Below are 26,053 nucleotides of genomic sequence, written 5' to 3' on the forward strand. Positions count from 1 at the left end.
AGGCTCGATGTTTTCCAAAGGAATGGGGTACTCCAACTTAAGATGGGAATAGTTGAGGAGTCTCTGAAGAAACACTAAACATACTGCGTTTTTTGAGAGGGGTGCAAAGTTGAAGAAATTTAGAGAAATATCGATGGTCTGGTGGAACACAACCGAGGGAGAGCTTTTTCGGAGTATGTACGACACTCTTAGGAAAATGAATGTTAGTGGGGTCAATTTGGCTGACGATACGCTTATGAGCCTGATTCTGAGACAAGTGATAGAGCGAGCCGATAAAGAGGCGGAAGCTTAAATTGGACATTTAAATAGGATGAAGAACATTGGCCTAATCGAAAACGTATTGTGTGTTCGGAAAGTCTTGGGTTAAAAGTTACAATTTTACTGATAGTGCACTTTGATCTGATGTTAAATTTATCCAGGAGGATAAAAAGTATAGAAGGAAGGTATGTAAAATCTTAACCAATGGCCTAAAACCACAATTATCAGAATTTTAGGTGTGAAGCATTTTTTTAAGTTGAACGGACAATTAAGTAATGCAACTAGAGACAATATTACAGCTGCGAACACCGGACAACCTTTAAAAGAACATTCAGCTCTAGACGGGGAACAAGCTACCAAGTAGATTAGTTTCAGTAATGACTTTAACGAGAAACAGAAAGTGAAGTAATTTTGTTAGAGCGGTTACCTTGAACTCTTAGAAATTGCGGTTATTCTATTAAAGATTGAGGATTTGTGGTGCACTGATTGAGAGTTTGCGGAACCTTGGCGCTTGCTGCTATCATATGTACTGTTATCATAAAGTGTGGAATCATAACAAATGTCATCATTGAGCTGTTATTATGAAAGTCTCTGTAAAGAGGTTAAGCCATCTCTTTCAATCTTTTGCGTGATTTATATGTCGGTATCTTAGCTCTCATGATGTCCAATAAGAGCATATAAAAAGCCACTGCTACATAGCAGAAGTTCATAAACCAATTATAGCGTATTACTGACCTCAATGCATTTTACGGGGATTTATATGAAATTGCGTTCTATACTGAATATTAGCTTGCTGTAATCCGCGAGTAGCTTGTTGCAACGAAAAAACCGTTAGTAGTCACTGACATCCATTATAACTGAAAGAAATTAGGATTTTTAGGAATTCTCGATTTTGGTCAAATCTGAAAATTTTTACAAGTTGGGACCGAAAATCTGTACACCCCCCCCTCGATTTTTTGAAGCCGATATGGCTGAACCAAGCTGGGGTCACCATCACCCTAAGGCGCCCCTAAACTATTCACAAACCAGGATTGGTGGTGCCAGCTCTACCCAGTCCGGAGCAATTAACACTTATGAGGGGAAAAAGTGATGATTTTGGGAAAAATCCGAAATTCGCAAATTTTGAGTTTAATGAACGCTAGTCATACTAGGTTGCAAGAAGGCCCTGAGCCTACGCCCAATTCAGTGGAATACGAGTCATACCCCCAAACCGCTTTATGTAAACAAAAGACCCGGATACACATATGTAATAGGTAACTAAGTATAAGTTGACTTGTCGGCCATTTTGAAATTTTTGTTTGTTACGGACGTGCGACGCAACCGGACTGTAAGCCTTGGCTGATATCTAATAAGTAAGTTTGGTATTCGACACGTTGCGTTTTTACGGCATTGGTATGACGGAATGTAAACAAAGTAGCCAATAGCATTACAGCAGGTGGAAAACGTGGTGCAATAATGACGGTTATTTGGTTTGAGTAAACAAACTGTTTGCTCGGCTCAGTATAAAAGCGGCTTACACTATAAGCGCAGCGCAGAAGTTGCAAATCGCCAACGAGTTCATTATCGGTTGTTTGGCATAGTTTGCCGGTATTATTGAGCGAGAGGCTCTGTGAATCGTTATTGAGCGTCGTTGCGTAACTTTGCCGGAGCGATTGAGCGCGATGCTCTGAATAGTCGCTGTTATAGAATTAGAGTTATTTGGCTAAGTTTGCCTGATTTGATTGAGCGAGAAGCTCGGACTTATTGTTGTTGTTAGACTGTGGTTCATCAGTCTTTTATTAGCTGAGGGATAATTCCAGCTGTTTTGATTGCGTTTGAATATAACCGGCAATCGGTATTACTGTAGAGTTGGATTGAGAAATAAATTAGTTAGTTTTTTTTCTGAAATATGTTAGAATTATTAACAATATTCTGATTGATTTCTTCAAAACACAAAAAAGTATTGTTGACTATTTTGATTTCATTTTTTTGATAAAAATTTGGCTAAAAATGTCAATACTCAGCCATTTTCATCAAAAATTACACGAAATATACTTCTTTAGAACAATTTGATTAAATTTGCCGTACGTACACACCCAAAAACCATCAACATAACCTTTCTAAACTTCAAAGTTGCTAGTTTTACTTCTGATTCTATTGAGAGTGCTCTCGAACAAAAATGTTGCCGTTTTTTTCTTAACTTTGCTCGATGATTATCGAAAACGCAGCATTTATTTTTGCTATTGTAACAAAAAAATTATTTAGATCTATAACTTTTGAAAGAACAGTATTCTTAAAGAGAGAACAGCAACAGCGAGAATTGTTTTGCTTCAATGTTGGACAGTTAAAATCCAAAAAAAAACTCGGATTGTAATCAGTCAATCTTTTTCTAAGAAAAACGTTGATATTTTTCATGTTAATTAGAGAACAGAACATTTTAAATCAAAGCTAATTGGCGATAGCTCCAATTAGCTTCCAAGGCAGTTCCAAATTATTGTATTGAATTTTTTTATTCGAAAGCCCATGGTCTTTTTGATTTCAAAAATATTTGATTTTCTAAAAAAAATTAATCACTAAACATTGATTTTTCTTCTCTCTTAAATTGGTCAACTTGTAGCTTACTGTCAGCAAAGAAAGAATGCTGATACCTACTGCTGAAATTTATTCGATATTCATTGCAGTTTTATGCGTTACGTAAGACTGGTTTTCTGGCTTACTAGTCTTCACAATTTTTTTTACTTTGTTAGTCATTTGCCCATTTTTCATGTCTTTATCTCGTCTTGTCACATTATCAATTTATTGACAGCTCAAATATCTTAGTATTTGCGCACAAAATGAAGCACAATTGAACATTTTAAAACCTTTAAACGTAAAGATTTTGGTTTAACGGCTTCGACACCACTTTCTCGAAAAACTTATTTTAATTTTTTTTGAGTTTTCTCTTCAATTGCCGTTTTTAATTAGTCTCTTCAGTTGTATAAATCTTCCTGAATAAAAACAGTTCTCATTTGTTTTTTAAGGAGGAACAAATTAAATTGTATTCTGATACGGGTAGATAGTTGACGGTTTTCATGACTTTGAAAACAATTGTTTTCAAGAAATAATTTTTATATTTGCAATTTTGTTTTTTATATGTCTCTATCTGTTACTTAGTTTCGTTAACTATAGTTCACATAAGATTTTATTTGTTTTAGACAAAGCCATTAAACTCTAATATGCTTCAGAAATTCGTTATGACTTCACTGGCTTCGTCACGGGCCTTTCCCCCCAAAAAATTAGATTTTGATTTTTGTGTATATACTCGACGTTCTTTTTGTAGACGTAAGAGAAATTTTGATTAATCACACGTCTGAAACACTTCCTTTGGAGGAAAAAGCGAACACTTTGAATTATTTCATTCTTTTGCTAATGGCTCTGACGACTGGGGAATTAATTTTTATCGAAAAATACAAAAGGGTATCCTAATTTTGCCATTTTTCTCTCTTTTTTTTTCTACTTGCTACCTAGTCTTATAAATGATAGATCACATCAGACATTTTTGCCTCCCAATAAAGATACAATCCAACATACTTTGAGGTGAAAAGTTTGTCTTTACGGCTTCGACAGCGTTTTCTCACAAGTTTTAATTAAAATTTTGTTTTTTGTCACTATTTGTTTTTCTTTTTATAACCGCATAAAAACTGAATAATGACGGCTTTTAAATCCCGCGTATAGAGAAATGTGATCATAAACATTTTAGACGTTTTCGGTTTATATATAATGGTTTTCATTACTTTGAAATTAACTGTTTCTGTAATTATAAGCGACTTTTTAACGTTGCTGTTTTTGTTTTTTTTGTCTAATCGTTGCCGAGCCTTATTATCGACTGCTCCCATATCTTTTCTGGTAAGCTACAAGATATTTTTTTTACTCTTAGTTTTTTTTATGACGCTATTTTGACATATGGTTGACAATCATGCCAAAAATTTGAATAAACGGGGTCGGAACACTATGTGCAAACGCACATTATCGAGCCCCCTTGTTTGTATCATAGTATCAAATTACCCGTTCTATCATCTCAGATGAAAAATCTACGAACTTTAAATAATTGGTCGAGCGGAGATCATGATGCATCAAAGTCACTTTCGTTTAAGGCCCAATAAATGACCTTCTACATAAAATCGTATAAAACTCGAAGTTCTTGAGAGTTTTGAATTAAATGTTAAAATTGCTCTGGGAACATCAGAGGTCATGAGTTATTCTAAATTCACGCATCAGTCCTGCTTTCTCAATATTTTGTGTGGACGCGTATAATTATACTTCTGATTTTCTGATGAGTCTGATTTTTTATGAACTTGATTTTCTCGTTAATTTAACGATATTTTTAGACGAAGATTGGTTGTTTAATCAAAAGGTATAAAAATAACTAGTCAAGGTTCAGTGGTGTGCTCTTAAGTTTATTTGGTTGTGAACTGGTAACTTTAAGTTCAATAATTACTACCGAAAGGTCAATTGAAGTTCATCTTCAAATAAGCATTAGAGCTTTATCAGTCTAAATATTCAAAAAGTTGAAGGCTTTAACTAGTACAATTGATCTCTAAAATTATTTTCAAATATGCTTCGCTTCAACTTAATGAACTCTTTCTATTGTTCAACTGTGGTGTATTTTTTATGTAAGTACCCCAAAGAATCTAATAAAATAAACTCTAACCACTGTGATAAATTAACATTATGACTTGAAATACTTTTTTTGAAACTTAGACTTATAGTGAAACACATGCCATGCATTATTCTTTCAAAACTCCAAGTGTAAAAAAACTGGACAATTGCAATTGCAATTCTAATATGTTATATATTTTGCTTCGTTTTTCTGCTTTTTTCCACTTGGAGTTCGGTACACGCTACTATCGGTATTTATACACAAAAACATTTATTGGTTTTTTGAATTCAAAATACCAAAAAAGTTGAAACAAATTCAGTTCAGGTAAATAATTCAGGAACAGTTCAGTTAAAACTCCTGCAAAAAGTTCAATTTGGTGCTAATTAGACCAAAAAAATTAACCGCTAATTAGTCCATACAAAAATAACCTCCAATTTGAGTATTCAAAATTTCACTAAAACTTTGCTTCGCTATGAACAAAGACAAAAAACTCAGAGAAGTATTTCCACGATCAACATTTAATCTCTGTTTGAAATTTCCGATTAAACATTTATCTTTGACTCTTTAAAATAACTTGAATTTTAAAATTGAAAGATCTAAAATAAGATCAATTGTTTATTCAATGAAAAAATCTATGTTTAATGTCTACTTAAAAATCCCTGTCTTTCTTTGCTTTCTGCTGATTTGGCACCCTGTTAACAGTTTTTGATTCACGATAGCTCAAGAACACAAATCGTTACCAATAATTCCAAGTTTTCTCAAATTTGAACTAGATTTTCCGTACTGTCACAATTTTACACGCTCGCTTAAATCTCATATCATAAATATGGGCTTCGAAAACTTCCAAAATATTCAGGCAAATTTGCTTCTTTTCGTGTTCTTTTTGCGAAGTAATGTGTCAAAACTGCTTTCCAAAATTTCAAGTAAACCATCTGTAGCAGTACAAAATCAATGAGATGAGATTATATTCCCCAACGATAAATCTCCATAATTGATCCTTGTATGAAACCAAATATATCAACCAGGGCTTTTTTCTTATATCAAGAATTCATAATTGATCACTTTCGGACGCCGAAAATATAAATGGTTCATTGACAATCAGCACACAGTCTTATGACCTAGAAATACTCCTGAAATCGAGGAAAATTTTGTATGAAACTGGGAGGTTGAATTTGCATGGTTCTTTTTTGGTTATCAGGTACCACTCATTTGCTTCTACAAAGCTCAAAATTATCGAAAAATCATGTAAATCATGTATGTGCTTATATGATTACTGAAAACTATATAAGGCCTTTTAGTCATTCAGGAAGTTTATATTTAATTTTTTGTTAATGATACCCACTCCTGAAAATTTTATGTTGAACCAATAAATTGGTTTTTTGCTTTTCCAATTGATTTACACCTTTATAAACCCGTACCAAATTTTTACCCTAAAAAGATTTAAGATTTGTGGGGTAATCGGGAGATTTTTAGCCAATTCCCCTCAAAACTCTTACATCATTTCGGGGTGTAATAGGGGTAGTTCGATGCAAGAGTGGGGTGTAATGGAGGGCAATTTTTAAGGGTAAAATGGTGCACAAGTAAGGGGTAAATATTCCGCTTGTAGGCCTTAATCTTACATTGTTTTAGCCCCAAATACTCTAAGACTGATAGTCTTAAAACCGCAACCTCAGTACTCTCCACAGTAGTAACAAACCTATACACCCTATGACACTTTTTGGCTCTTTTTACCCAAACGTGTTCGATCATGCGCGCGGATGAAAAGTTCTTGGCAATTATTCCCTTTTAGTTTAGGACTGTTGCCTAAAATTGTTAAAGACTTACCTAAAATCGATATTGAACGTGGCAGGGTTATAAGTTTATAAGGGATATTTTCTCAAACTCCGCGGTTATCTGGTCTCTTGATAGTTAATTATTGACTCAGAGGAAACAAAAAACAAAATAACCGTACCGACAGACAGCTTGGAACTAATTTTTTGCATAGGTTGTAAAAATGAAACAAAATAAAAAAAAGTTAAATTAATAAAGCAAGGTTAAGAACAAACAATAAACTATTTATAACAAACATCTAATAAAAATTTCAGACACAACATTCTGTTTTAAATCAATGTTTTAAGTTTTATAAATGTACCCGTTTGAAACTATTTCTCCGTCAGCATCTTCTTCAACATCTATTTGTGTTGTCTGGACATCTGGATATTAGAAATACACGACTAGAAAAAGAAGTCATTGTAATCCCCTATAAAAGCTGTCATTGTCACAGGGCAGCTATCCCCTTTTAGAGCTGTTATTGTCACAAGAAGCTCCTGCGCGGAGCAGTCGCAAGTTTTTGTATCTCCTCGTCAATACTTCTTGAGACTCCCAACCGGGGTGAAGTTGGGCAGCTATCCCCTATAAAAGCTGTTTTTGTCACAAGAAGCTCCTGCGCGGAGCAATCGCAGGTTTTTGTATCTCCTCGTCAATACTTCTTGAGACTCCCAACTGGGGTGGAGTTGGGCAGCATCATCGATATTTAACGCTTGCTGGACAAGCGTTGCTTCTTCGCAGGCGGCTCTTCCTCTGCTTCGAAATCAATATATGGACATCTTGAGAACGGCTTTTCTCTTGGAGCTGAATCAAAATCAATTATTTCTTCCTCATCGGACTCAATTTGAGAAGTTTTCCAGAACCCAGGATCAGGTGGTGAAAACGTTTCTTCAATCTCAGTATCAAGTTGTTCAGTTAAATTTCTGGTGGTTTCACATTCACTGATCTCAATATAGGACTTAAGAGGTTTTTCCAAGGGCTGTTTCCGCTTGTGACCAATTTTGTAGTGTCCATACGCGTATGAGCGAACGCCATCACTCAGATAATAACGTTTATCGTCAAATGCACTCAACGCAATTTTGTTAGACTCTGTTATGTTGAGTGTGTGTTTGTCACTAGTTATAGATGTTACTAGTTTTCTCAATGGTGATTTTGATTTGAGCACATCTTTGAACTTATCATGATGAAGTGTCTTTTTCACATGTTTGCTCACACCCTTGGCACTTTGTTTGACTTTCTGCAAAGTTTTTACAGAGTAATCTTTTGGTTTCAGAAAAACTGCTTCCATCACAATGTCACCATTCAGCTCATCTGATAATTTAAGTGGCACTTTTTTGTTCAATTCGCTATGTAAGTGATGATCCTTGGGGTAATCACTCAAATCGAGTACGTGTTTCAGCTGTACAAGATCTTCGTATATGTCATCCGTCTCAATTTCATAAAAGAGAGAATCAGTGTCACGATACATCACTCGAGCTTTTTTGTCAAACAAAGGCCCCATTTCTTCATAATGAAACCTGTACAATTGTAGTTTTGACTGATCCAAAATAGCAGCACCCAGATAAGTTGGTTTATTCCACCTGATCTCTTTCTGGCTAAGAGTTATCCCAACAAGGTTCTCCCGAAATATGGTGAACTTCTCAAAATTGTACTTTTTACAATAGAATTTTGCTTTCTCCTCATTTTCAACAAATACCATCTTGTAACGACATCTCAAATTTTCCATCGTTTTTCCGAAGCATGAATTGTTCAACAGTTTGAAAAAGTTCTTTTCAAAAGTGCTGATACCGGGTTGTTGTCGCAGCTTTGTATTCTGCTCAATATAGCACTTCATAAAATCACTCTGGTTGAACTTCAGAGTTTTATGTAGTCTGGTTACTTGGAGCCCCTGTTGACAATAAAATTTCAGAACTGAATAATGACATGCATAATTCTGCTTTGACTGAAGAGTTTTCAGAAGTTTTGGGATATGACTGGTCTTGTTTCCCAATTCTACTTGATAATGAGAAAGCATCTCAGCATCAACTTTTAACTTTTCAGCAGCCAAAGGAAAATCATTGTGACAGTCATGTAAGTTGCTAGGATAATTCAAGTCAACCATAACAAAGTAACCAACATCACTTTCCTCAGATGTTTGCATGATTTTGTCCAAACTGATGTCTGACCATTCAAATCCTCCTGTTGGCAGTGTTTTCATCATTGTTCCACCATATAAGTTAACGACGTCCAGAAAAAGTCTAAACGTACTCGGTTTTTCTTCATCAAAGTCATCCAAGTATTTGTTGTTAGCTTTCATATACCGCTTTTCACCAATTCCATTCAAACCTCCACGGATTGCTCTCTCACAAAACAACAGCATATCTATATCAGAGAGCAAGTCCAGTTTCACTTCAGTTGTTTTCAGCATTGCATCCCATGAAATATTGGGTGCACTAGAGTAATGACAAGGGTCTAATCCATATACCTGATCAAACAGTCTCCGGCATTTTTCAAACACGTCAGCCAGAAGAATGACATCAGTTTTGAGATACAACATGAGATAGTCACCAAAGTTTTTGCAGCCAAACATATTCCAAACTTTGTTAGCATGCTGAACATCCTCCTCAGAAACTTCAATTTGACCAGACAGTGAATTTATCCACTGATCACCAAAATAAGGCAACGACTCTTCATGGAGTTTCTCAAAGCTGTCGAGATACGAATACGGAAAAACTCCTTTCTTTTGCAAAATTTTGACATGTTTTGGGAAATGTTTAGATAATTGAAAGTAGTCCTTTGTTTCGAGTGTTGTAGCCAGAGTTTCAAGACTGCCCGATAAAAAATGATAGCTGTCAAGGAAACGAAATTCTTCATATAGTAGCTTGTCATCTTTGCTTTTGCCAACAGGAACAAAGAACGAGAATGAAATGTACGTCTCACTGTTACAAGGAATTACTGTCAATTTTTCTTCCGAGCGAATTTCAATGTATTTCAGTAGATGATGTGCATCGTATTTACTTAGGTTGTGGAAGAAAATTGGTGTAAAGGTCTGCGTACGAAGCTTAAGATTGCAGCTGTTGTGTGCCGTTGATTTCACCAGTAAAGTGATCATGATGGATTACTTTTTCGTCGTTCAAACCTTTCTTGCAAATTACACATATTGTGCTTTGATCAATCTTTTGCTTGCGCTCTTCATCAGATATTATGAGACGTCTATGCTTTTGTTTTCTCTCAGATATAGATTTAGCGTTCTCTCTGAGCCACTGAAAAAACTCTTCGATGCAATTCTCACCTTCAAAACTGTAATAATCACTTCCACCTTTTTTATCCACAGCACAAAAACCTATTGCGCAAGGATTCTGAGTTTCTTTGTTCAAGGTGTAGCTATTCTCAGGATTCTGGCGGCATGTGTCATGCTTAAGGCTGACAGCCTCTGTGTCGGCGTAAATAACTAAGGGAACTGAAAAAGTTTTATGCCAATTTGTAAATTCAATTTTTGAGTCCTCCGTTGGCATAGTAATATGAACAGCTTTATGCTCCCCACATAAATCCAAATGTTTTTGCAGTGCCGTTGAATTCCAAAATCCGTGAAGGCAACGTTCGCAGTACTTATACCGGTTATGATTCCTTTTTCCAAACTGCCGGGCCATGAAAGCGTGAAAGTTTGTGATCAAACAGTAATGACTAGTAAGTCCATCAGTCAGCAGCAGCAAAGGAATAATTTTTTGTGTTTTTATTTTAGACAAATAAAGTGGTAAAATTTTGTTTCTCTCGAAACCAAAAACATTAATTCCAATATTATTTTGTTTCTCAAACTTTGGAACATCCGTCAAAGGCATGGGGAACTCGATATTATCCAAATTGAGTTTGTGCAAATTTGACTTGTATTTGTTTTGCCGCTGTTTTTGCTCCTTCTCTGGAAACATTGCTGCAAGCACTGAGTATGCAAAACATTTGTTATCGTTGTTCCGAATATTTAGGAGAAAGTTGTTTCCCACTAGGGCAGCTGGTGTAGCAATGTAACTGCTTCCTCTGATAGGTTTAAATTTGTTAATGTTGATATCCAAGTGATCAATTTTCTGAACAACAAATCCACTTCCACCGGTTGAAAAAATTTGGATTGAATTGTTCATTTGATCAACCATTTCAAAAATTTCATCATCTGATAGTTCTGTTGTTAGAACTTTCGACTTTGTGTTTGCATGACAGCCGACTTTGGTATCATCTGTGGGTTTCAACATCTGTACAAAAACAGAGAGCTGAATTTTCAAAGGTCCAAGCTCTGCTATTTTGTTTCTCACGAACAATTTCAGGTCTTCCATGTGCCCCGTAACAAAATTAAAGACATCAATTTGGTTGTCCGCTTGTAATCTGAACGACTGGAAGAATTGTTCGATCGCATGTTTAGCCTTTTGTTGCTCAATCTTGCTTTTAACTTTCTCTGGAGCCTCTGTGTGAGTATTATGAGCATCATCCTCATGTCTAGCACACGATGAAGTGTCGCCATAAATTTGTGTACAATGCTTGCACTTTGTGTAAGTCTGACATCCATGAACTGTTTTCAATTGACGGATTACATTTCTGCTCGCTGTGAATTTGTTACCACAAATTCCACATTCATAGCTTGCTGTTTTTTCATATTTTGTGTTATGCTCCTTCTCTATACGCTGTAATAGCTTCTGCTTTTTGTTGTACTTCTTCGAGCACTCGTCACAGTTGAAAGTCTTCATCTAAAACAGAAAAAGGTATATTAATATTTGATTTTTGATTGACACTTTGAAAAAACCTTCTAAAAAGACTCATCCACGGATCATATATTGTATTTTAAGCCATACAAAGAATTTAATCACTTAAATTATTCACTTAAATTTCCTAAGAAATGCTATCTATGAAATCATTGATTTTGACCTTGTATAAGCTTTTGTGGTTTTTAAATTTTGTGAGCTCACAAGGAATGACCTGAATGAAATTCACTCTAACACAATTAATCAGGGAAACAGCAAGTGTACAATTGATTTAAAAAATTCCGAAATAGCCAGTTTTTTCAGCGAAGAAAAGGAAAAGCGAATATATTTAGACGTTTTGCTTATTATTTTTCTATCTTTAAACGGCTGTTGAAAAATTTAATGAGAAAAATAGAAATTTACACTTCTAATTTGTTCGAAATATTGTGCCTGCAAAGATATAACTTGGAACACAATTTGCTTGACTCCAATCAAAGCGACTGGTTTGAAGTTGTTGAATGCTTTAAAATGATTTATCTAACTAAATAACTTGCTTTTATATTTTTCGTTTTACATGTATCAACAATATTGGTTACGCGTAAACTTCTTCAATGAAGGGGAAACTTTACCGTTTGAAAAACTTAGTTTTTTATAGGTGATCCCAAATTCTCGCAAATATTAGATAGCAATACCGTTTTATATGGCGAAAAAATACTTTCATAAAGCTTGGCTTAATTTGATGAGATAATCGGAGATTGAAACACAAAAACAATGTAGTCCTCCGTTTTGTTTTCCGAGGTGGTTTGTTTTAGTTTAGGAGAAAAAAGTCTGAAAGTCATTATATTGCAACCATTTGCAACAACTAGCATATAAGATTAAGGTTAGTCCCCTCAGATTTTCGTTGTTAAAGTTTTACAAATCAAAAATAATTCATTGAGAAAGAAGAAGAACGACTGATCTGTAGTTGTTGAAAGCTTCAAAATGAATATTTTCAAAGCAAGGATTGTTTTTATAGTACTCTTGTCTCTATAAAATCTGTTTGAATTTTCGTTTGTTGAATTGATTTTTCTAATTTTGTGGACTTAGGCTAAATTCAAGATAAGGAACTAATGTTTTTTTATGGCAGTTTTGGCAATTTGTTTTAATATTAATGAATTTTGTATTTGAATAGAGGTTGGCTGTATAGATTACAACTGACCTTTTCTCCTTGATATTTTTGGGTTGCTTTAAAAACTGAAATCTTTTACTTACAGACAAATATGTTATCAATAAAAGGTGACAGAATCAAATCGTTGGTAATTCGGGTTGCTTTTTAATGCTTTTGAAGTGCAACAAAAAATTTGATAAAAGCAATTTCTAGAAGCAATATGACAAAAAATTGACTGAAATTTCAAAATTGATGATAGTGACCTCGGTGTTCGAATTTTCTCACACGTCAACTGAGATCATTTTTGTGGTTGACGAACACAATTATTTCAACAGTCAACCAAAAGTTGACACTGAAGAGCAAATCATGTTTTTCATTGTCTCATAAGACACTAAATTATAATCGTACCTTGCAGGATCACGAATTTTAGCTAAAGTTGACGAAAGCCGAACACATTAAGAATGCGTCGAAATCCACATAGTTGTCTTATTTTTTTCCGAGAAAACAAATGTTTATCAGTTGTGCTTCATCTGGTAAGTTTAAGTTCGAGTAGATTGTAAAAGAGCTGTATAGTTTCCTGAAGCAGAAATAGGCAACATTATTGGATTAGTAGTTTTGTGATTTTTAATCGCCGATTTTTATAGCATGGGAAAAAACTGTCTTTTTGTAACGCAAAGCATATTTTGTCTTGCTGATCTTTGTCATACCAATCAACATTCTGTTTCTGTTCAGTTTATTTTGACAACTTAACAAAAATTTAACCTTGCAGATCCTCGCACTCAGAATGATATAATGTAAAACAGATGCTGGAATTTTCTGTTGATTACGAAATATGCAACTATTATCTAACTAAATTTCTTTCGGTTCCATAAGTTGGTTGAAAATTAATGTTACTACAGATACATATGTAGTACATAATTTTCATAGTTCATACTGTAATTTTGACAAAATTCTTGCTGCTGAATTTATTTTCCGGTGCTACCAAACGAATCAGCAAAATAAATGCTTCTTCAACAAAATGGTCTTAACATTTTTAATTTAGTTTTTCATTCAAAAACGAAGTTAGAGAAACTATGTCTTAGTTTATGACATCTAATAAGAACTAGTTTGCATCTACTGACTGCTGGAAACGTTTATTAACTGTTTAAGGATGGTTTTAAAAAATAACCTCAAAAAAGTAGTTAATTATTGATAAGAAACTTTTGCTCAAAGTTTTATCTCAAATTTTCTTTGATTTTAAATAGATGAACTCTTTGGTATGTTTTTGTTCTCATATAAATTTCACAAATGTACAGCCTCTAGGAAGAAATTTAGTTTTGTTTGAATATAAGTGAAAATCTCTAGAAAAGCGCATAGCGGTTTTACAGAACTTTGAAAATTTCTGTTAAAATACTTTGTTGATTTATAAAAAAAATTTACCTACAAGAATTGTTTTTTGGGCTTAAAATCTCTGATTACTCATTGACACGTTTTGAAATATTTCTGGACAATTTTAGTTATGTGTTAGAGTACAAACGGAATTTAGTCGGAAATTTTGGTCGCATATAATGTTTGTAAACGGCCAACGATAAAAAAATAAGACTATATTAGTGTCAATAGTGCTTTTTGGGACCGTTATTTTAATCAAGTAGATTGGCAATTAGCCTGCATTTAGCCTAAATACATTGACATTTAGCCTAAATAAATTTGCCATTGACATTTAGCTTATAATGACATTTAGCCTAAATAAGTTTAAGCGAGAAATCTTTGCTATGGTTGAGGAACTTTGACTGAATGAAAGGTTTATTTCGATATTTGCTTTATATGTCTCAAGTAGGAAAGTTTTGGTGTCAATCCATTTTTTTTCACAGATGTGAAGTGAGAGAAAATTGAACAAAAGTGCTTTTTGGAGAACTTTTTTTTGGCGAGTTTATTTTTCAACCTAATTTTCAAAACTGCATAATTTTTTACCTAAGGAAAATTCCAATAAATAATCTGTTTTGTATTTCTCGTACACGCAATAAAAATGTTCAGTTGACTTTTGATTACTCATATACAATTTGTAAAGACAACATATTTTTAAAGTATTTTTGCTTCTCTATTTTGATAACTTTTCCTTAAGAAATTTTTCTCTAGAAGTTGTACATTAAAAGGAAAGAAATGATGTACCTTTGACCTTTGATGATTCATACATATGTTATGTGAGCAAAATTGATGTTTTTAAAGTATATTTGTGTTAGTTTTTACTAATGGAACAACTTTTCCTTAAGAATTTTTCCTCTAGGACTTTTACATTAAGAGGAAAAAAATGATGTACAATTGACCTTTGATGACTCATACATATGTTATGTGAGCTAAATTGATGTTTTTAAAAGTAGTTTTGTGTTAGTTTTCACTAATGGGACAACTTTTCCTTAAGAAATTTTTCTCTAGGACTTGTACATTAAGAGGGAAAAAATGACGTACAAATGACCTTTGATGACTCATATATATGTTATGTGAGCAAAAGCGATGTTTTTTAAAGTAAATTTAAGTTAGTTTTTACTAATGGAACAACTTTTCTTTCAGAAATTTTTCTCTAGGACTTGTACATTAAGAGGAAAAAAAATGATGTACAATTGACCTCTGATGACTCATACATATGTTATATGAGCAAAAGTGATGTTTTTTAAAGTGCATTTGTGTTAGTTTTTACTAATGGAACAACTTTCCCTTAAGAAATTTTTCTCTAGGACTTGTACATTAAGAGGAAAAAAATGATGTACAATTGACCTTTGATGACTCATACATATGTTATGTGAGCAAAATTGATGTTTTTTAAAGTAATTTTGTGTTAGTTTTCACTAATGGAACAACTTTTCCTTAAGAATTTTTCCTCTAGTACTTGTACATTAAGAGGAAAAAAATGATGTACAATTGACCTTTGATGACTCATACATATGTTATGTGAACAAAATTGATGTTTTTTAAAGTATATTTGTGTTAGTTTTCACTAATGGAACAACTTTTCCTTAAGAAATTTTTCTCTAGGACTTGTACATTAAGAGGAAAAAAATGATGTACAATTGACATTTGATGACTCATACATATGTTATGTGAGCAAAATTGATGTTTTTTAAAGTAGTTTTGTGTTAGTTTTCACTAATGGGACAACTCTTCCTTAAGAAATTTTTCTCTAGGACTTGTACATTAGGAGGGAAAAAAATGATGTACAATTGACCTTTGATGACTCATACATATGTTATGTGAGCAAAATTGATGTTTTTTAAAGTAATTTTGTGTTAGTTTTCACTAATGGAACAACTTTTCCTTAAGAATTTTTCCTCTAGGACTTGTACATTAAGAGGAAAAAAATGATGTACAATTGACCTTTGATGACTCATACATATGTTATGTGAGCAAAATTGATGTTTTTTAAAGTAGTTTTGTGTTAGTTTTCACTAATGGAACAACTTTCCCTTAAGAAATTTTTCTCTAGGACTTGTACATTAAGAGGGAAAAAATGATGTACAATTGACCTTTGATGACTCAGACATATGTTATGTGAGCAAAGTTGATGTTTTTAAAGTAGTTTTATGTTAGTTTTCACTAATGGAACAACTTTTCCTTAAGAATTTTTCCTCTAGGACTTGTACATTAAGAGGAAAAAAATGATGTACAATTGACCTTTGATGACTCATACATATGTTATGTGAGCAAAATTGATGTTTTTTAAAGTAGTTTTGTGTTAGTTTTCACTAATGGGACAACTTTTCCTTAAGAAATTTTTCTCTAGGACTTGTACATTAAGAGGAAAAAAATGATGTACAATTGACCTTTGATGACTCATACATATGTTATATGAGCAAAAGTGATGTTTTTTAAAGTAGTTTTGTGTTAGTTTTTACTAATGGAACAACTTTTACTTAAGAAACTTTTCTCTAGGACCTGTACATTAAGAGGAAAAAAATGATGTACAATTGACCTTTGATGACTCATACATATGTTATATGAGCAAAATTGATGTTTTTTAAAGTAATTTTGTGTTAGTTTTCACTAATGGAACAACTTTTCCTTAAGAAATTTTTCTCTAGGACTTGTACATCTCGTTGTAAACATCGTTGTATCTCCTCGTCAATACTTCTTGAGACTCCCAACCGGGGTGAAGTTGGGCAGCTATCCCCTATAAAAGCTGTTATTGTCACAAGAAGCTCCTGCGCGGAGCAATCGCAGGTTTTTGTATCTCCTCGTCAATACTTCTTGAGACTCCCAACTGGGGTGGAGTTGGGCAGCATCATCGATATTTAACGCTTGCTGGACAAGCGTTGCTTCTTCGCAGGCGGCTCTTCCTCTGCTTCGAAATCAATATATGGACATCTTGAGAACGGCTTTTCTCTTGGAGCTGCATCAAAATCAATTATTTCTTCCTCATCGGACTCAATTTGAGAAGTTTTCCAGAACCCAGGATCAGGTGGTGAAAACGTTTCTTCAATCTCAGTATCAAGTTGTTCAGTTAAATTTCTGGTGGTTTCACATTCACTGATCTCAATATAGGACTTAAGAGGTTTTTCCAAGGGCTGTTTCCGCTTGTGACCAATTTTGTAGTGTCCATACGCGTATGAGCGAACGCCATCACTCAGATAATAACGTTTATCGTCAAATGCACTCAACGCAATTTTGTTAGACTCTGTTATGTTGAGTGTGTGTTTGTCACTAGTTACAGATGTTACTAGTTTTCTCAATGGTGATTTTGATTTGAGCACATCTTTGAACTTATCATGATGAAATGTCTTTTTCACATGTTTGCTCACACCCTTGGCACTTTGTTTGACTTTCTGCAAAGTTTTTACAGAGTAAGCTTTTGGTTTCAGAAAAACTGCTTCCATCACAATGTCACCATTCAGCTCATCTGATAATTTAAGTGGCACTTTTTTGTTCAATTCGCTTTGTAAGTGATGATCCTTGGGGTAATCACTCAAATCGAGTACGTGTTTCAGCTGTACAAGACCTTCGTATATGTCATCCGTCTCAATTTCATAAAAGAGAGAATCAGTGTCACGATACATCACTCGAGCTTTTTTGTCAAACAAAGGCCCCATTTCTTCATAATGAAACCTGTACAAGTGTAGTTTTGACAGATCCAAAATAGCAGCACCCAGATAAGTTGGTTTATTCCACCTGATCTCTTTCTGGCTAAGAGTTATCCCAACAAGGTTCTCCCGAAATATGGTGAACTTCTCAAAATTGTACTTGTTACAATAGAATTTTGCTTTCTCCTCATTTTCAACAAATACCATCTTGTAACGACATCTCAAATTTTCCATCGTTTTTCCGAAGCATGAATTGTTCAACAGTTTGAAAAAGTTCTTTTCAAAGGTGCTGATACCGGGTTGTTGTCGCAGCTTTGTATTCTGCTCAATATAGCACTTCATAAAATCACTCTGGTTGAACTTCAGAGTTTTATGTAGTCTGGTTACTTGGAGTCCCTGTTGACAATAAAACTTCAGAACTGAATAATGACATGCATAATTCTGCTTTGACTGAAGAGTTTCCAGAAGTTTTGGGATATGACTGGTCTTGTTTCCCAATTCTACTTGATAATGAGAAAGCATCTCAGCATCAACTTTTAACTTTTCAGCAGCCAAAAAAAATCATTGTGACAGTCATGTAAGTTGCTAGGATAATTCAAGTCAACCATAACAAAGTAACCAACATCACTTTCCTCAGATGTTTGCATGATTTTGTCCAAACTGATGTCTGACCATTCAAATCCTCCTGTTGGCAGTGTTTTCATCATTGTTCCACCATATAAGTTAACGACGTCCAGAAAAAGTCCAAACGTACTCGGTTTTTCTTCATCAAAGTCATCCAAGTATTTGTTGTTAGCTTTCATACACCGCTTTTCACCAATTCCATTCAAACCTCCACGGATTGCTCTCTCACAAAACAACAGCATATCTATATCAGAGAGCAAGTCCAGTTTCACTTCAGTTGTTTTCAGCATTGCATCCCATGAAATATTGGGTGCACTAGAGTAATGACAAGGGTCTAATCCATATACCTGATCAAACAGTCTCCGGCATTTTTCAAACACGTCAGCCAGAAGAATGACATCAGTTTTGAGATACAACATGAGATAGTCACCAAAGTTTTTGCAGCCAAACATATTCCAAACTTTGTTAGCATGCTGAACATCCTCCTCAGAAACTTCAATTTGACCAGACAGTGAATTTATCCACTGATCACCAAAATAAGGCAACGACTCTTCATGGAGTTTCTCAAAGCTGTCGAGATACGAATACGGAAAAACTCCTTTCTTTTGCAAAATTTTGACATGTTTTGGGAAATGTTTAGATAATTGAAAGTAGTCCTTTGTTTCGAGTGTTGTAGCCAGAGTTTCAAGACTGCCCGATAAAAAATGATAGCTGTCAAGGAAACGAAATTCTTCATATAGTAGCTTGTCATCTTTGCTTTTGCCAACAGGAACAAAGAACGAGAATGAAATGTACGTCTCACTGTTACAAGGAATTACTGTCAATTTTTCTTCCGAGCGAATTTCAATGTATTTCAGTAGATGATGTGCATCGTATTTACTTAGGTTGTGGAAGAAAATTGGTGTAAAGGTCTGCGTACGAAGCTTAAGATTGCAGCTGTTGTGTGCCGTTGATTTCACCAGTAAAGTGATCATGATGGATTACTTTTTCGTCGTTCAAACCTTTCTTGCAAATTACACATATTGTGCTTTGATCAATCTTTTGCTTGCGCTCTTCATCAGATATTATGAGACGTCTATGCTTTTGTTTTCTCTCAGATATAGATTTAGCGTTCTCTCTGAGCCACTGAAAAAACTCTTCGATGCAATTCTCACCTTCAAAACTGTAATAATCACTTCCACCTTTTTTATCCACAGCACAAAAACCTATTGCGCAAGGATTCTGAGTTTCTTTGTTCAAGGTGTAGCTATTCTCAGGATTCTGGCGGCATGTGTCATGCTTAAGGCTGACAGCCTCTGTGTCGGCGTAAATAACTAAGGGAACTGAAAAAGTTTTATGCCAATTTGTAAATTCAATTTTTGAGTCCTCCGTTGGCATAGTAATATGAACAGCTTTATGCTCCCCACATAAATCCAAATGTTTTTGCAGTGCCGTTGAATTCCAAAATCCGTGAAGGCAACGTTCGCAGTACTTATACCGGTTATGATTCCTTTTTCCAAACTGCCGGGCCATGAAAGCGTGAAAGTTTGTGATCAAACAGTAATGACTAGTAAGTCCATCAGTCAGCAGCAGCAAAGGAATATTTTTTTGTGTTTTTATTTTAGACAAACAAAGTGGTAAAATTTTGTTTCTCTCGAAACCAAAAACATTAATTCCAATATTATTTTGTTTCTCAAACTTTGGAACATCCGTCAAAGGCATGGGGAACTCGATATTATCCAAATTGAGTTTGTGCAAATTTGGCTTGTATTTGTTTTGCTGCTGTTTTTGCTCCTTCTCTGGAAACATTGCTGCAAGCACTGAGTATGCAAAACATTTGTTATCGTTGTTCCGAATATTTAGGAGAAAGTTGTTTCCCACTAGGGCAGCTGGTGTAGCAATGTAACTGCTTCCTCTGATAGGTTTAAATTTGTTAATGTTGATATCCAAGTGATCAATTTTCTGAACAACAAATCCACTTCCACCGGTTGAAAAAATTTGGATTGAATTGTTCATTTGATCAACCATTTCAAAAATTTCATCATCTGATAGTTCTGTTGTTAGAACTTTCGACTTTGTGTTTGCATGACAGCCGACTTTGGTATCATCTGTGGGTTTCAACATCTGTACAAAAACAGAGAGCTGAATTTTCAAAGGTCCAAGCTCTGCTATTTTGTTTCTCACGAACAATTTCAGGTCTTCCATGTGCCCCGTAACAAAATTAAAGACATCAATTTGGTTGTCCGCTTGTAATCTGAACGACTGGAAGAATTGTTCGATCGCATGTTTAGCCTTTTGTTGCTCAATCTTGCTTTTAACTTTCTCTGGAGCCTCTGTGTGAGTATTATGAGCATCATCCTCATGTCTAGCACACGATGAAGTGTCGCCATAAATTTGTGTACAATGCTTGCACTTTGTGTAAGTCTGACATCCATGAACTGTTTTCAATTGACGGATTACATTTCTGCTCGCTGTGAATTTGCTACCACAAATTCCACATTCATAGCTTGCTGTTTTTTCATATTTTGTGCTATGCTCCTTCTCCATATGCTGTAATAGCTTCTGCTTTTTGTTGTACTTCTTCGAGCACTCGTCACAGTTGAAAGTCTTCATCTAAAACAGAAAAAGGTATATTAATATTTGATTTTTGATTGACACTTTGAAAAAACCTTCTAAAAAGACTCATCCACGGATCATATATTGTATTTTAAGCCATACAAAGAATTTAATCACTTAAATTATTCACTTAAATTTCCTAAGAAATGCTATCTATGAAATCATTGATTTTGACCTTGTATAAGCTTTTGTGGTTTTTAAATTTTGTGAGCTCACAAGGAATGACCTGAATGAAATTCACTCTAACACAATTAATCATGGAAACAACAAGTGTACAATTGATTTAAAAAATTCCGAAATAGCCAGTTTTTTCAGCGAAGAAAAGGAAAAGCGAATATATTTAGACGTTTTGCTTATTATTTTTCTATCTTTAAACGGCTGTTGAAAAATTTAATGAGAAAAATAGAAACTTACACTTCTAATTTGTTCGAAATATTGTGCCTGCAAAGATATAACTTGGAACACAATTTGCTTGACTCCAATCAAAGCGACTGGTTTGAGGTTGTTGAATGCTTTAAAATGATTTATCTAACTAAATAACTTGTTTTTATATTTTTCGTTTTACATGTATCAAAAATATTGGTTACGCGTAAACTTCTTCAATGAAGGGGAAACTTTACCGTTTGAAAAACTTTGTTTTTTATAGGTGATCCCAAATTCTCGCAAATATTAGATAGCAATACCGTTTTATATGGCGAAAAAATACTTTCATAAAGCTTGGCTTAATTTGATGAGATAATCGGAGATTGAACCACAAAAACAATGTAGTCCTCCGTTTTGTTTTCCGAGGTGGTTTGTTTTAGTTTAGGAGAAAAAAGTCTGAAAGTCATTATATTGCAACCATTTGCAACAACTAGCATATAAGATTAAGCTTAGTCCCCTCAGATTTTCGTTGTTAAAGTTTTACAAATCAAAAATAATTCATTGAGAAAGAAGAAGAACGACTGATCTGTAGTTGTTGAAAGCTTCAAAATGAATATTTTCAAAGCAAGGATTGTTTTTATAGTACTCTTGTCTCTATAAAATCTGTTTGAATTTTCGTTTTTTGAATTGATTTTTCTAATTTTGTGGACTTAGGCTAAATTCAAGATAAGGAACTAATGTTTTTTTATGGCAGTTTTGGCAATTTGTTTTAATATTAATGAATTTTGTATTTGAATAGAGGTTGGCTGTATAGATTACAACTGACCTTTTCTCCTTGATTTTTTTTGGGTTGCTTTAAAAACTGAAATCTTTCACTTACAGACAAATATGTTATCAATAAAGTGTGACAGAATCAAATCGTTGGTAATTCGGGTTGCTTTTTAATGCTTTTGAAGTGCAACAAAAAATTTGATAAAAGCAATTTCTAGAAGCAATATGACAAAAAATTGACTGAAATTTCAAAATTGATGATAGTGACCTCGGTGTTCGAATTTTCTCACAAGTCAACTGAGATCATTTTTGTGGTTGACGAACACAATTATTTCAACAGTCAACCAAAAGTTGACACTGAAGAGCAAATCATGTTTTTCATTGTCTCATAAGACACTAAATTATAATCGTACCTTGCAGGATCACGAATTTTAGCTAAAGTTGACGAAAGCCGAACACATTAAGAAAGCGTCGAAATCCACATAGTTGTCTTATTTTTTTCCGAGAAAACAAATGTTTTTCAGTTGTGCTTCATCTGGTAAGTTTAAGTTCGAGTAGATTGTAAAAGAGCTGTATAGTTTCCTGAAGCAGAAATAGGCAACATTATTGGATTGTAGTTTTGTGATTTTTAATCGCCGCTTTTTATAGCATGGAAAAAACTGTCTTTTTGTAACGCAAAGCATATTTTGTCTTGCTGATCTTTGTCATACCAATCAACATTTTGTTTCTGTTCAGTTTATTTTGACAATTTAACAAAAATTTAACCTTGCAGATCCTCGCACTCAGAATGATATAATGTAAAACAGATGCTGGAATTTTCCGTTGATTACGAAATATGCAACTATTATCTAACTAAATTTCTTTCGGTTCCATAAATTGGTTGAAAATTAATGTTACTACAGATACATATGTAGTACATAATTTACATAGTTCATACTGTAATTTTGACAAAATTCTTGCTGTTGAATTTATTTTCCGGTGCTACCAAACGAATCAGCAAAATAAATGCTTCTTCAACAAAATGGTCTTAACATTTTTAATTTAGTTTTTCATTCAAAAACGAAGTTAGAGAAACTATGTCTTAGTTTATGACATCTAATAAGAACTAGTTTGCATCTACTGACTGCTGGAAACGTTTATTAACTGTTTAAGGATGGTTTTAAAAAATAACCTCAAAAATGTAGTTAATTATTGATAAGAAACTTTTGCTCAAAGTTTTATCTCAAATTTTCTTTGATTTTAAATAGATGAACTCTTTGGTATGTTTTTGTTCTCATATAAATTTCACAAATGTACAGCCTCTAGGAAGAAATTTAGTTTTGTTTGAATATAAGTGAAAATCTCTAGAAAAGCGCATAGCGGTTTTACAGAACTTTGAAAATTTCTGTTAAAATACTTTGTTGATTTATAAAAAAAATTTACCTACAAGAAAAGTTTTTTGGGCTTAAAATCTCTGATTACTCATTGACACGTTTTGAAATATTTCTGGACAATTTTAGTTATGTGTTAGAGTACAAACGGAATTTAGTCGGAAATTTTGGTTGCATATAATGTTTGTAAACGGCCAACGATAAAAAAATAAGACTATATTAGTGTCAATAGTGCTTTTTGGGACCGTTATTTTAATCAAGTAGATTGGCAATTAGCCTGCATTTAGCCTAAATACATTGACATTTAGCCTAAATAAATTTGCCATTGACATTTAGCTTATAATGACATTTAGCCTAAATAAGTTTAAGCGAGAAATCTTTGCTATGGTTGAGGAACTTTGACTGAATGAAAGGTTTATTTCGATATTTGCTTTATATGTCTCAAGTAGGAAAGTTTTGGTGTCAATCCATTTTTTTTCACAGATGTGAAGTGAGAGAAAATTGAACAAAAGTGCTTTTTGGAGAACTTTTTTTTGGCGAGTTTATTTTTCAACCTAATTTTCAAAACTGCATAATTTTTTACCTAAGGAAAATTCCAATAAATAATCTGTTTTGTATTTCTCGTACACGCAATAAAAATGTTCAGTTGACTTTTGATTACTCATATACAATTTGTAAAGACAACATATTTTTAAAGTATTTTTGCTTCTCTATTTTGATAACTTTTCCTTAAGAAATTTTTCTCTAGAAGTTGTACATTAAAAGGAAAGAAATGATGTACCTTTGACCTTTGATGACTCATACATATGTTATGTGAGCAAAATTGATGTTTTTAAAGTATATTTGTGTTAGTTTTTACTAATGGAACAACTTTTCCTTGAGAATTTTTCCTCTAGGACTTTTACATTAAGCGGAAAAAAATGATGTACAATTGACCTTTGATGACTCATACATATGTTATGTGAGCAAAATTGATGTTTTTTAAAGTAATTTTGTGTTAGTTTTCACTAATGGAACAACTTTTCCTTAAGAATTTTTCCTCTAGTACTTGTACATTAAGAGGAAAAAAATGATGTACAATTGACCTTTGATGACTCATACATATGTTATGTGAGCAAAATTGATGTTTTTTAAAGTATATTTGTGTTAGTTTTCACTAATGGAACAACTTTTCCTTAAGAAATTTTTCTCTAGGACTTGTTTATTAAGAGGAAAAAAAATGATGTACAATTGACATTTGATGACTCATACATATGTTATGTGAGCAAAATTGATGTTTTTTAAAGTAGTTTTGTGTTAGTTTTCACTAATGGGACAACTCTTCCTTAAGAAATTTTTCTCTAGGACTTGTACATTAGGAGGGAAAAAAATGATGTACAATTGACCTTTGATGACTCATACATATGTTATATGAGCAAAATTGATGTTTTTTAAAGTAATTTTGTGTTAGTTTTCACTAATGGAACAACTTTTCCTTAAGAAATTTTTCTCTAGGACTTGTACATTAAGAGGAAAAAAATGATGTACAATTGACCTTTGATGACTCATACATATGTTATGTGAGCAAAATTGATGTTTTTTAAAGTAGTTTTGTGTTAGTTTTCACTAATGGAACAACTTTTCCTAAAGAATTTTTCCTCTAGTACTTGTACATTAAGAGGAAAAAAATGATGTACAATTGACCTTTCATGACTCATACATATGTTATGTGAGCAAAATTGATGTTATTTAAAGTAATTTTGTGTTAGTTTTCACTAATGGAACAACTTTTCCTTAAGAATTTTTCCTCTAGGACTTGTACATTAAGAGGAAAAAAATGATGTACAATTGACCTTTGATGACTCATACATATATTATGTGAGCGAAATTGATGTTTTTTAAAGTAGTTTTGTGTTAGTTTTCACAAATGGAACAACTTTTCCTTAAGAAATTTTTCTCTAGGACTTGTACATTAAGAGGGAAAAAATGATGTACAATTGACCTTTGATGACTCATACATATGTTATGTGAGCAAAATTGATGTTTTTTAAAGTAGTTTTGTGTTAGTTTTCACTAATGGAACAACTTTTCCTTAAGAATTTTTCCTCTAGGACTTGTACATTAAGAGGAAAAAAATGATGTACAATTGACCTTTGATGACTCATACATATGTTATGTGAGCAAAATTGATGTTTTTTAAAGTAGTTTTGTGTTAGTTTTCACTAATGGAACAACTTTTCCTAAAGAATTTTTCCTCTAGTACTTGTACATTAAGAGGAAAAAAATGATGTACAATTGACCTTTCATGACTCATACATATGTTATGTGAGCAAAATTGATGTTATTTAAAGTAATTTTGTGTTAGTTTTCACTAATGGAACAACTTTTCCTTAAGAATTTTTCCTCTAGGACTTGTACATTAAGAGGAAAAAAATGATGTACAATTGACCTTTGATGACTCATACATATATTATGTGAGCGAAATTGATGTTTTTTAAAGTAGTTTTGTGTTAGTTTTCACAAATGGAACAACTTTTCCTTAAGAAATTTTTCTCTAGGACTTGTACATTAAGAGGGAAAAAATGATGTACAATTGACCTTTGATGACTCATACATATGTTATGTGAGCAAAATTGATGTTTTTTAAAGTAGTTTTGTGTTAGTTTTCACTAATGGAACAACTTTTCCTTAAGAATTTTTCCTCTAGGACTTGTATATTAAGAGGAAAAAAATGATGTACAATTGACCTTTGATGACTCATACATATGTTA

General features: G+C 33.4%; 2 protein-coding genes across 3 annotated transcripts in view; one reads left to right on the forward strand and one right to left on the reverse strand.

Annotated features, from left to right (window-relative positions):
- Positions 1-26,053, reverse strand: part of LOC142348656 (large ribosomal subunit protein mL54-like) — a 285,508-nt gene that overhangs the window by 159,039 nt on the left and 100,416 nt on the right. The gene's annotated exons all lie outside the window — the stretch shown is intronic.
- The window catches only part of LOC142348061 (uncharacterized), a 69,827-nt gene continuing 48,552 nt past the window's right edge, over positions 4,779-26,053 (forward strand). Inside the window, exon 1 of the mRNA XM_075399228.1 lies at positions 4,779-4,889. Within this exon, the coding sequence (XP_075255343.1) occupies positions 4,832-4,889 (58 nt within the window). The 5' untranslated portion in view covers positions 4,779-4,831. The remainder of the gene's footprint in view (positions 4,890-26,053) is intronic.

This window comes from Convolutriloba macropyga, chromosome 10 (assembly GCF_964194025.1).
Source record: "Convolutriloba macropyga chromosome 10, txConMacr16.3, whole genome shotgun sequence".
In the NCBI taxonomy this organism is placed as follows: Eukaryota; Metazoa; Xenacoelomorpha; order Acoela; family Convolutidae; genus Convolutriloba; species Convolutriloba macropyga.